Source organism: Rutilus rutilus, assembly GCF_951802725.1.
Source record: "Rutilus rutilus genome assembly, chromosome: 21".
NCBI lineage: Eukaryota > Metazoa > Chordata > Actinopteri > Cypriniformes > Leuciscidae > Rutilus > Rutilus rutilus.
Genome location: NC_140226.1, coordinates 23,329,011 through 23,342,080, shown reverse-complemented (window position 1 = coordinate 23,342,080; position 13,070 = coordinate 23,329,011). Strand labels below are relative to the sequence as shown.

Here is a 13,070-nt window from a genome sequence, read left to right as displayed (position 1 = left end):
GGAGAGGGCGGTTCTTTTCTAAAATTCAGGAAAATCCTCCGCTATACCTTTAAAGCAAGTCCTTATTGGGGAGATTGTTTACCTGGAGGCCATGGTAACACCCCACTGAAAACTATTTTCTAGTCATACAAGTACACTTCCTATTATTTGAATGGAGTCGATATCTCCAAAACCGTTTGCCAAGCTTACACTACCATCCAAAAGTTTGGAGTTGGTAAGATTTTTTTTAATATCACTTATGCTCACCAAGGCTGCATTTATTTGATTAAAAATACAGTAAAAACTACACTATTGTTAAATATTATTACAAATTTTTAAATAATTATTTTTATTGTAATATATTTGAAAATGTAATTTATTCCTGTGATGACAAAGATGTATTTTCAGGAGCCATTACTGCAGTCTCCAGTGTCACATGATCCTTCAGAAATCATTCTAATATGCTGATTTGGTGCTCAAAAAACATTTCCTATTATAATCTGTTGAAAACGGTTGTGCTGCGTAATATTTCTGTAGAAACCATGCTAAAAAAAAATTCCAGGATTCGTTGTATGGAAAGCTATAGATAGAACAGTATTTTTTTGAAATATAAGTCTTTTATAACATTATGTCTTTGCTGCCACTTTTGATCAATTTAATGCATCTTTGCTGAAGAAAAGTATCATTATTATAATTTTTTAAAGGGTTAGTTCACCCAAAAATTAAAATTCTGTCAGTAATTACTCACCCTCATGTTGTTCCAACCGCGTAAGACCTTCGTTCATCTTCGGAACACAAATTAAGCTATTTTTGATGAAATCTGACAGAATTTTGACTCCTCCATAGGCTTCCAGTGTGACCGAAACTCACCGGCCCAGAATAGTTATTAAAGAGATCGTTAATATAGTCCAAGTGACTCCAGTGGCTCAATCTTAAGTATATCAAGCGACGAGAATACTTTTTGTGCGCAAAAACAAACAAAAATAACGACTTTATTCCACTATTCATTTCCTTCTCTCTCGACCTCTAGTTGGTTCGCGTAGTGTTTTTGCGCAGCGCGTCTGTGTTACACGTCACCACGTAGGCTCACTATTGGTCGACGCCGGTCATGTGTGTGTTGCGTGATGACGTGCAACACAGACGCGCAGCGCAAAAACACTACGAGGCCCAGAGAGAAGGAAATGAAAAGTGGAATAAAGTCGTTATTTTTGTTTGTTTTTGTGCACAAAAAAGTATTCTCGTCGCATGATAAACTTAATGTAGTGCCACTGTAGTTACTTGGACTATTTTAACGATGTTTTAATAACTATTCTGGGCCGGTGAGTTTCGGTCACACTGGAAGCCTATGGAGGAGTCAAAATTCTGTCAGATTTCATCAAAAATATCTTAATTTGTGTTCCGAAGATGAACGAAAGACTTACATGGTTGGAACAACATGAGGGTGAGTAATTACTGACAGAATTTTCATTTTTGGGTGAACTAACCCTTTAAATGCTACTATACATTTCAGTAACGTTTCAAATTACTTATAAAACTTATGATGGTATCACAAATTTAACCTATTTAGCTCAAATCACACAAAACTATACTGTGTTTTTCTATTTGGCACATTCTAGAGCAAAAAGACCAGGTGGTGTTTATATGTGGGATCTTGCTTTCTGCATCTAAACCTATGCAAGTAATGTGAAAGTTTAAAGAGCGTCTTATATTATATTTAAGGTTTCAGCTGAAATATGGACTTTACTAGACCGCAACCATCTCTATATGCTTAAATGGATGGAATTTGGATTGAAGATATTGGTTAATTATGGTTTTCCTGTCAACACTTCAAATGTTCCTGTGATTTCTGTCAGCCTGCCTCTCTCATATCACTCCAGCAGCCCCTGCTCATGGAGATAAAAAACGGATGAGAAGAAGAACTGATTGATTGAATATTTTCCCTCTGTACTCTAAAGGAAAACCTCACAAGCTGCAGAAGAATTTGCCTTTTCCAAAATGTTGATATCTTGACCTCTGTGCTATGATCAATAGTCATTAAACTGTCCTTCTCTCACACAGTTAATGTACTGATCCACTGATAGCACAGGAAACAGATGAAAGCTCAGCATTCTCACATACGCATACACATTCATTTGTGCCTTTGCCTTACAGACCAGAATCTAAACAACTGGCTTTCCGTAACATATATGGACCTCTTTCGCTCCCACCTATCAGTATAATTAAAAACATTAGAAGATCATTTGCTCCTAAGTAAAGGTTACAGGTCATTTACCAAAGAACATCCAGTGGTAGCTTCAATATTTTACAGCCTAAAGAGCAGCTTATTAAAAGCAGTTGAACTTAAAGATCATATTATGCTACATGATAGTGTATATGTTAAGAGCCTGCTAATTAAAAACTGGAATGGAGGCGAGGTTGTCCATGCGAAGTCTTGCATTAATAATGCAGCAGCAGAAATTATATGGAAAGAGATGCTTCAGGAGAGCACTGATATTGGTCGCATCCAAGTGTCTCATAATTGCTCTTTTGTTCAGTGATGGCGAGTAACAAGGAAGCACTAAGCATTTTTCAGGAACTCTACAGTAGTTCAGCTGTGTCTAAACAGTATAGCCTTTTCAGTAATAAGCTACTTTATTTTAGTAGCTTTGTTGTAGTTGGTTGCTACTTTATTAAGTAGCTTGCACCTAACTATGTTAGGGGCCGTTCACACAGATTTTTTTTTTTTTGCATTTCACTGTGCTGCTTTTCCAAAATAAACATGCACCAGATGGACTTCTGACCATTTCGCTCAAGACTTGCACAGTGCTCTAAAAACTTTTAGCAATTTTTTCTTCCATATATTATTGTGTTTTTATACACAAAATCATATTCTGTGTGAATGACCTCTTATCATGTTATTTGAGCATCATTTTGAGTGACATGCCGTCCATTAATGAATGGCCGAAGGTGTTCAGTTGGCTGTTAGTTGTCGATATCAAAACATTTATCTGTCCCTCATAAACCTTCAGTAAGATCTGCTGTAAAAGTAGAAGTGCTTTACCTTAACTAGAAGATATCTCAGATGGGGTCTCTTCACGTTGACCTTTGTGATAGAAGGATATCTCCTAAAGAGAGACTTTTTGAGGCTTTGAGTAAGAACCGCAGTCATATTCTTTGGAGAGAATGTAAGTGTCAGGACCCCTGCTCTGTATTGAATTCATTCCCCATCCCATCATGTCAACCAATGGCTTGTTCAAAGCCGCTTCTGAGATATTTGATCTCTCAGCTGTCATTAGCACTACACTCATGTCTTTCAGCTCTCTTTCACAAACTAACTTCACTCGCCTCAGAAAAAAAGCTTTATCAATCATTCCCTTTTTACATTCTTTCAGAAGAGCCTTACAAAGTTGTCACAATAGCTGTTTACTAGAGTCACATCAAGCTGGAAAATAGGCTCTCTGGTCTTCTTTTGTAAGTTAGTGTGATTTGTCATGGGAAAGGAAGAGCTTGCAAAAAAACAGAATGGAGAAAAAAGAAAAAGAAGGCGAAAATGGTGCGAGCTGTAGAAAGAATCCCCCAGACTGGCCCAGTTAACCCCCTCTGCCCCCGGTGCAGTACTTCAATCCCCGCGCGCTTCTCCAGGACTGATTCAATTTGCCCACAAACCATCTGCAGGAACCCCCAAAAGCAAGAGGGAAAGTGAAAGAGTGACACTCAGCTTTTTCTCATTCTGCCAGACCTCCCTGATGTATTGCTGTCAGCGTTCCCTGATGTACATATAAAATTACATTATTTATACACATGAGTGCGCTCAGGAACACACATCAAATGGACGCATGTACTCCTGCATTATTATTGGTTCTTTTTGAACCAGACAACTTAGGAACATATGTGTGTGATATACATGTGTGATATACACACACACTTATAACATTATATAAATGATTTCTGAAAGATCATGTGACATTGAAGACCGGAGTAGCGTCTGCTGAAAATTCAGTTTTTGACATCACAGGAATAATAAAATAGAAAACAGCTATTTTAAAGGTACACCATGTAACTTTTTTGTTCAAAATTTATATAATGAGCGAGTACATCATGAATCCATCTTCCAATCCTTGTTTTTGTCTTATCCTGAATCACTACGGTACGCCTATAATAAGTTATATTCTGACTATTTTAGTAACTGCTGTGAAGTAGTTAAAAAAGTTACATAGTGTACCTTTAAATTTTAATAATGTAAAAAATATTTTTTACTGTATTTTTGTTCAAATAAATGCAGTCTTGTTGAGCACAAGAGACTTCTTTCAAAAACATAAAAAATACAAAAAAATAACTTTCTAAACGTTTGAATGTTAGTGTAAATTATTTAAACGTATTTATACTCCCTAGGTGATTTCTATGAATGGATTCCTTATACTGTAGTTTTGAACACTTTAAGCTGGGATTGAAGAAATTATTTTAACATTAAAAAAAGGTAACACTTTACAATAAGGTCTCATTTGTTAACATTAGTTAATGCATTAATTAACATGAAATAACAATGAGCAATACAGTTGTTACATTATTTATTAATCTTTGTTAATGTTAGTTAATGTTTTTGTACTAAATGTTGAAATTAACATAAAAAAATGCTGTAAAAGTATTGTTCATTCTTAGTTCATATGATGCGTTTTCATATTTTAGGTAGCTGTTTGTGCATGTATAAGATCTGCAAAAGTCTTCCCACAAAAAGACTGAAAAAAGACTGAACACTTGTAAAATGTTACCAAAAAAATAAAAACTACACAGATCAGCTTTCAGAAAATGCCTCAGTCTTTTTTTTTATCCGTTTCTCTCTGTCTCTCTCATGCTTTTTCTAAGGCAGAAAGAAAAGTGCAGCCCAAAGCCATTTCAGAGACTATTAAGGGTAGAATATGCTGTGTGTTGATGCTAGCACTTGCACGATTTTAGTCTGAAAAAAAGAGAAAAGAATGAAAAACTGCTTTTCCTTCAGGTCTTTTTCTGTAGATATTGTTGGTGTCATTGTATTACTCTTTTGGAGACTACTGCAGACTTCATGAGGACCTCAAGCTTTCCCCAAGCGTCGTCTTGTGTTTGGGCAGAGGTTAAAGAGACAAATCTTGAGCTTTTCAAAAGCGCTGGGGTTATGTCAGTATGACTGTATTTTTTTATGAGGACTATAGTCCGCTGAGCTCTTCTGGGTGATTTACTGTGGCTTTCTCTCTGTGTTGCAGAACCCGAGGGGGTCTTTCCTCCAGAGGTGGTGACCCTAAATAGCACAGCAGTGAGGGTGCTATGGGCAGCTCCTCTTGTTCCAAACGGAGCAGTCACACTGTACTCTGTCTATTTGGATGGCCGGCTCTATGAGTCCACTAGCAATGGATCCGGATCACTGGAAGTGGGAGGACTCTTGCCGTTCACCGTACACAGTATTCAGGTCTGGCCTTCTGTATCTAAACGCACAATTACATCGTTTTGGTAACACTTTACTATGAGGTTTCATATGTTAACATTTGTTAACTACATTAGTTAACATGAACTTATAATGAACTGCACTTCTACAGCATTTATTAATCTTTGTTAATGTTCATTTCAACATTTACTAATACATTATTCAAATCAAAAGTTGTATTTGTTAACATTAGTTAATGCACTGTAACATGAACAAACAATGAACAGCTGTATTTTTATTAATTAACATTAACAAAGATTAACAAATACAGTAACAAATGTATTGCTCATGGTTAGTTCATGTTAATTAATACATTAACTAATGTTACCAAATGAAACCTTATTGTAAAGTGTTACCAATGTTTTTTTATTTACTTTATATTATACTTTGGGGTCTGAGACCACATTGAAAATCTAGGCAAATTGGTACATTGGTAAAAAAAAAAAAATCAACCTGAGCCATCAAACTGTCATCATCAGAGAAGAAATGGCATTCCAGAGCGGAAGCAAATTTTCTGATTTTGATTAAAGATTACCACGACAAAAAATGTTTTGTTGTTCACCACAAGACTAGTAATGTGTGATGAAAAAGTAAATAGGGTAAAAAAAAATGTATTTCATGACAACTTTAAATAGAGAAAAGTGGTGCCATAAAATAAGGATTTTACATTTTGAATTAATATTTATTAATTTATTAATTTGTTTCTGCAATGTTTGTCTAATTAAATTTGTGTTCATTTTCAATTTAACAAATTTTTTTTAGTGGTCTCAGACTTTTAGATTCCTTTTCATGTTTTTTATTTAACCTTTACAGTTGGACTGCTATACTCTGTGTTTAGGTGGAGGTGTGTACCGTGTACGCGTGTGTGAAGAGTAACAGCACTCAGGTGACCACGGTGGAGGACACACCTGCCCAAATCAGCAAACCCCAGATTCAGGTGCTCAGCTCGAGGTGAGTCAGTCAAGCAGACACAGAAGGGCTTTTTATACTTGAAATAGTTAAAGAGGTGGTGTAATGCCCTTTTCACAAGATGTAAAATAAGTCTTTGATGTCCCCAGAGTATGTATGTGAAGTTTTAGCTCAAAATACCCCACAGATATTTTTATATAGCATGTTAAAGTTGTCACTTTTTGAAGGTGAGCAAAAACGCACCATTTTTGTGTCTGTCCCTTTAAATGCAAATGAGCTGCTGCTCCCAGCACAGGGGGCGGAGCTTCAATTACCTCCCCACACAGACATGCACTGAATATTTCAAAAACTTTTAGCCTTTTATGTTCAAACATAAAATGATGGAGACAATGATGGAGAGACTCAAGAATAGTGTTGCTTTCGTCAATGAAAATTATGACTAAATATCGTCGTCAACGAACCTTTATCACGTGACGAAAACGAGACGAGATGCAACGTAAATGCTGGTCATGTGACGATAACTATAATTAAATGTATAATACAATATTGTTGATGAATAAAAACGAGACTAAAATGTGGTTTACAAAATAAAAACTATGCTAAAATGTCTCTTCATTTTCGTTGATCAAAACGAGATGAGACGAAATGTTATGACGTTATTTCGTCTCGTTTAGTCGCATTATTATTATTTTGCAGTATTTCTGTTTCCCGTGGCTCACTTCACGGGCTGCATCAGGTCGCACTGCGCAGACGCAGGTGACGTCACTTCCTCAAGCCCCACTCGCGGCATTATTTAGAAGATGCAGCTGCGGTGAGTTAGCGTAAACGACAACAAACAAAGTTAAGTCTGACGCCCGTTTCACACATACTCCGTGTGCGGTATGTGGACAGTATGCGGTGCAGGAGCAGCACGCGCTATAGTGCTTTCACATATGCTGGGTTTGCAGTGCGTAACTGATCCACGGCTGTACCACAAACACATACTCACTATTTTTATTTCAAATCCAGAAGTTATCAGCTACTTTTATTGAAAAAAAAGTTTTGTCAGCATTGCGATTCTCTTTGTACACATATACACTCTTTAATAGACATAATTCACTTTTAAGCACAACGTATTATTCAATGCACTACTTATATCTAGATTTATAAGCAAGTGGTAAAATATTTAGCCATGTAGTTATATTAAAATCGCAAACATTTTAAATTAAAACTTAAAATTGACAAAAACAGCCAACTCTCATGCCTTTTCTTTTGCATTTAAATTTTAATACAATAAATCTTGGATGTCACAAAGAACTTGTTTTTCAACCTCCACGAATGAGACGAGTGTTACTTTTCTGTTCGCTATTTTTGCTATTTTTCCATAGTGGTACACTATATTGACTGGGTTAAATAGAATTGCATTACTAAAAAGAGAATAAAATACAATTTTCATTAACTAAAACTAGACTAAATGTCATCAGTTTTCGTCTACTAAAACTAGACGAAAATAGTCATGGATAATTCTGACTAAAATAAGACTAAAATGCTCAGACTTTTAGTCGACTGAAACTTGACTAGACTAAAAAGAGTATGAACGTGACTAAAACTAATAAAAACTAAAATGACAGCTTGACACAAAGACTAGACTAAAACTAAAATTAAAACAGGCCGCCAAAAACAACACTACTCAAGAAGAAGTAACAATATGTAGAATGCAGCAGGACATTTCTGAATGGTTAGTTGATGAATTTAGGTAGCTTATGTTTAGTTATCTTCTAGTCATTGATTAGCATATTCTGTCATGATAACCTATAAATCACATTCCCGGGGCAGGGTTTATGTAAATGTTAGGGTTTGTGATGTGAGTAATCGGGGAGGAAGCTTGTGTAGTCCCTATCAGCCGTTTGTTGTAGTCCTTAAAAAGCAATTTCTTTAAAAGAAAATATCTCTCTTTGCTTCACGTTGAACACTGCTCGTAATTTTTCAGGGTTTACAATTAATCCAGGGTATTCATAAGATAACGCTTTACACTGTACATTCCTAAACCCTGTATTAACATCCTTATTTACATATTTGCGGTGTCAGTGTCACTGATTGGATGATATGTTTACATGTAGCATTGCGCATCCTTATATTATATATTGCTGACTGTAAAGTGGACTTTGCAGATTGTTCCCAATGGTCTTGTTTTTTGTCAGCATTTGTCATTTGTCCCCTCAAACGCTGAAACCTCTGTTTATAGAACATTTACACAACAATTATTTTAATTAATTTTATTTCCACTGGAAAATAAAGTAGGATATATAGATTTCACCTGTTACTGTTGTCTTGCATTGAATGTTCTGAGATGAAGTGCATCTTCAACAGCTTGAAATCGGTTGCATCCAGTGAAGACCTGGTACACACTGTACACAATATAAGAAAATCTTACACATACCACAGTGTAACAGTGTAAATGCTGTAAAATTGTGTTTTTGAAGGGACAAGGGCTCTGTGTGCCATAGTAAGCCATAATTCACACATTTTCTACAGTGCTGTCTCCCACGCTCATGTCATATCACCAGTGTGTTGTACTTCTCTCCCAATAGAATACTAACTACTGATCGATTGGCCCGACATGGCTGGCCGTGGCCTACACATGCCCCAAACAGTTCATTTATTTGCCACGCTAGATTTGCTCGAGTGGAATTTAATCAATAGCTAATTCATTAATTCTTTCTCTGGTGGTTCGTGGGGGCTGGGCACAGGAATCGGTTGCTGGCTTAAGCCTTGATTGAAATATGACAAGTGCTGCAACCGATGGCTTACCCGCTGCTGCTGCCCAATATGAATTCCAGTTATTTCTCTCCATGAGGGATTAACGGTGGACAGCAATGACACCCTTTGTAATATAATACTAATGCATTTGTTATAGCAAAGCTGTTTCCCCATCCCCCAACCCTCCAAAAGGAATGTAATCATGAATAATATTTTGTGTTGTAAAGGCACACAGTAACCGCCAAACGATTCCCTGTCTGTACTTTAAAAAAGGAATCCTTGTCACATTTCATGAATTCCTAATCAGATACTAAGGTCTGTCAGCTTTAAGTCGTCCGGGGCCTTCATTATCAATTAGCTTCCTCATCAGGGAGGGGGCAGAGGAGAGGAGAGAGACCCTCTCAAACCGTAATTATGTCATTCTCCACGTCTTACATATGTGACAAGAGATTTGCAGGACACAAAAGAGATGGGCAAAAAGCAAAGGAAGGCAAATCACAGAGCGGTATGGATATTATCATGTGTGGAGAGAAGATGATGAAAACAAAAGCACATTTCCATAAGGTTATGCTACAGTTAAGAAAGAAAAAAGGCTTGTTTAATGGCTTTTTTGTTTTTCCTCCCTGTCTTCTCTTCCTGATAGCATAGCTCTCTGCAATGTTCCTTAAAGCAGCAAGCTGCCCCGCCATATGTGATTGTGAATTAATTTTTTTAATGTTTTGTTTTTGTTTCGTTTTGATTTCTTGTCTTGTTTTATTTATTTATTTACTAAGGCTGGTAAGAGTTGCTTACAGTATGCCACAGCAGGTTTCCCAGTGTGTGCTAGTTAAAACTTATTAATTTAAAGAGGATCAAAAGTACCTTAAAGTACAGGGTAATATACAGTGTTGGGGAAAGTTACTTTTAAAGGTAATGCATCACAATATTGCGTTACTCCCTAAAAAAGGAACTAATTACTTTTTATGGAAAGTAATGCATTACGTTACTTTTTTCATTACTTTTCTCATTTGGCCTGGGCTTGCTTGTTTGTTTTTTAACAACAAAAAAACAGCAACAAATAAGCCTCAGGCTGGAGGAAATGTAAATTCACACCTGTACAGTAGAGGGCACAGCTCAAACAAACCTTTCAGCTGTGCTGCTGTGCTGCCGTTCTGGATCGCTGAAGATAGAACGCAGGAGAAGAAAGTTCAACACTTATTTCAGCAATAAAAAAAATGAAACAGAAATGTGATGTTTAGCTAAAGTCATTTTTGCTTATTCGTATGGTTGAGTTGTATCATCAAATGTCAGCAACAAAGACATTGGTTAATAAAGTGAGATTAAAAACATAAAGTATATTTGTGTAATTTAACATTTAATTATTGCAAGTTTGCATACATTTTTCTGAGTTTGCATTTTCGAGGAATACCCAATCAGTTTTTGTGCAAGTGAGATGAGTAAATGCATGTTCGCATTAAGTCTAAAACTAAAATAACCATCATTAGCGCACACAACACCTCTGCAATTACTCACAATTTCTCTCAACATGGGGACAGTAAATCAATAAATAAATTGGAAAACAAATTAACTTGAGTTACTTCAAAAAGTAACTCAGATATTTTGTTATAAATTTAAAGTAATGTGTTACCTTACTAGTTACTTGAAAAAAATAATCTGATAACGTAAATCAAGTTACTTGTAATGCATTACCCCCAACACTGGTAATATATGATACAATATAGAAACACATAGGGCCCTATTTTAACGATCTGAAACGCAAGCGTCAAAGCGCAAAGCGCAAGTAACTTTGTGGGCGGGTCTTGGCGCTGTTGCTATTTTCCCGGCGGGATAAATGACTCTTGCGCCAGGCGCAAATCTAAAATGGGTTGGTCTGAAGTAGCTTCATTATTCATAGGTGTGGTTATCTATCTATCTATCTATCTATCTATCTATCTATCTATCTATCTATCTATCTATCTATCTATCTATCTATCTATCTATCTATCTATCGTAATAATGTATGATTTGCAAAAATGAAAACTCCTGCTTCTGTGTAGATGAGAGAATCAAAGTGTATGCGCGTTGTGCACACGCTACATTGATTAAGGCCAAGCATGCGCCCTTAAAATAGCATATGAATAACATGCGCAACGCGCCACTGACTTTAAACTATTTTTTCCTGGTTAGTGGCGCAATTGTTTTCTAAACCTGCAAAATAGCATGAAGGAACGTTTGCGCCGGAACACGCCTCCTTTTTTGCGCTGAACCGCCCAGGGAGCGCAAGTTCATTCCCTAGTTTAGCGACGTGCTTCTGTGGAGGGAAAAGCGCGGGTGCAAAATAGGAATGATACATGCGTCGGTGTACAAAGTCAATTGCGCTGGGTGCAAGATAGGGCCCACTCAGTCTTTACTGATAAATTACCGGTAACAGATCATGTGTGAACAGGACCTTTTCAAATATACCAGTAAATTTGTTGCGGCAATTTACTAGTAAGGGAAGTTTACATTACCAGTAAATTACCGGTATTTTGCACGTATGAGGTCAGCATGCGCTGACGTAAGAAGTGATTTGGGCCAATCAGAAGCCGTTGAAATTGCTCTCGGCCATTCATAAAATTATGGCGCAGATGACGCGTTTACTCAGCACTGTTTACAAATGTCTTCAAATTGGAGTGATACTGAACCTAAAGCGATTCTCCTCGTCCGAGATTTGTCAACAACTTTAGAGGTCACTTCTGGTTAATGACATCATCACAGAGGTTACTGGTATTTTGGAACTAATGTGTGAATGGTCTGTTACCGGTAAAATACCAGAGCGCTGTTGCTTGTGTGAACAGCACATTTTTTTTATTTACCGGTAAAGTTATTCTGGCAATTTTACGGTAATTTACCGGGATTGCTGTGTGAAAGGGGCTAATGTTGCTAAATGTTGCTGTTACTACTACTAAATATTACAAAATGTTTAAATTGTGGTACCATGTAATTCTTGTAGTACAACTTAATTATGTAATGTAAATATCTAATATTATCTTAATATCTTAAAAATCTAATAACATTTTAATGACATGGTACCTGTCTCAATATTTTATCCAGTATCTAAAACCAAGCAGTAGTGAACAAAAATTGTGCTTTTCTGTGGAAAGCCAGCTTCTGCATGATGAGTGGAGAGGAAAATCAATACAAGAAGTACATCAGAAAAAGAAAAGATGACACACATCATAACTCATACTGCTCAGCACAATCTATTTGGCTCTAGTAAGTTGTAGAAAGTGCTATATAATGAGGCGATTATCACTATTTTTTCTATTATATTACATGCTTCTTCCCCTTGACAGTGATAGAATAAAAACAAAGTATGAGCTAAAACCAGACTGTTTAACTTTGACAATATACACCAAGTGGTGAGCAATATTTGTGAAAGTGTTTTATCTGTGCTGTGTCTGTATACTGTGTGTGTTAGATCAGTTAAACTAGAATGGCTGTCACCTGGTCAGCCCAATGGCATTCTGGGAGGATATGACGTTTGGCGAAGGACTCTGCAGTGGTGCGAGGAGCTGAAATCCCAGCAAGTGTTTCCTTCTCAGACTCGCTGCTCGTACCTGGAGTGCCCTGCAGAAAAAGACTTCTGCGGCAAGACCTGTTATAAGCCCGAGACACAGGTAACTACAGAGAAACCTCATTTAAAGTGTTACACTTAGACCATTAGTTTAGCTCGTAAACTATTCCATGAAGAAACGGTGACGTATGTATCAGTTTGAGTGGCTGGTATTTATCTATGAAGTACAGTCCCTGTGATTGTTTTCAGTAAACAGATTAACTTGTCTTCTGCAATTGCTGCCATCCTGGTGTTATTGAAATACAGCCAACTTGGCAAGCAAACACAGGCCATACGTCTCCACCAGCTTAAATCAGACAGTAATACACTAGAGACAAGCTCACAAAGAGAACACAACTCAGATAAGGACAAGAGCTCTCAAAGCTGTAAAGCAGTATAGTAGAAAAATGAGTTTTACAGAGGCAACATTATACA

The 13,070-nt window shown here is 36.7% G+C and overlaps 1 protein-coding gene across 1 annotated transcript in view; it reads left to right on the top strand.

Annotated features, from left to right (window-relative positions):
- ush2a (Usher syndrome 2A (autosomal recessive, mild)) overlaps positions 1–13,070 on the top strand; it is a 219,274-nt gene that overhangs the window by 138,479 nt on the left and 67,725 nt on the right. The window contains exons 46-48 of the mRNA XM_084393685.1: positions 5,196–5,398; positions 6,252–6,364; positions 12,501–12,699. Coding sequence (XP_084249811.1) covers positions 5,196–5,398; positions 6,252–6,364; positions 12,501–12,699 — 515 coding nt within the window. The remainder of the gene's footprint in view (positions 1–5,195; positions 5,399–6,251; positions 6,365–12,500; positions 12,700–13,070) is intronic.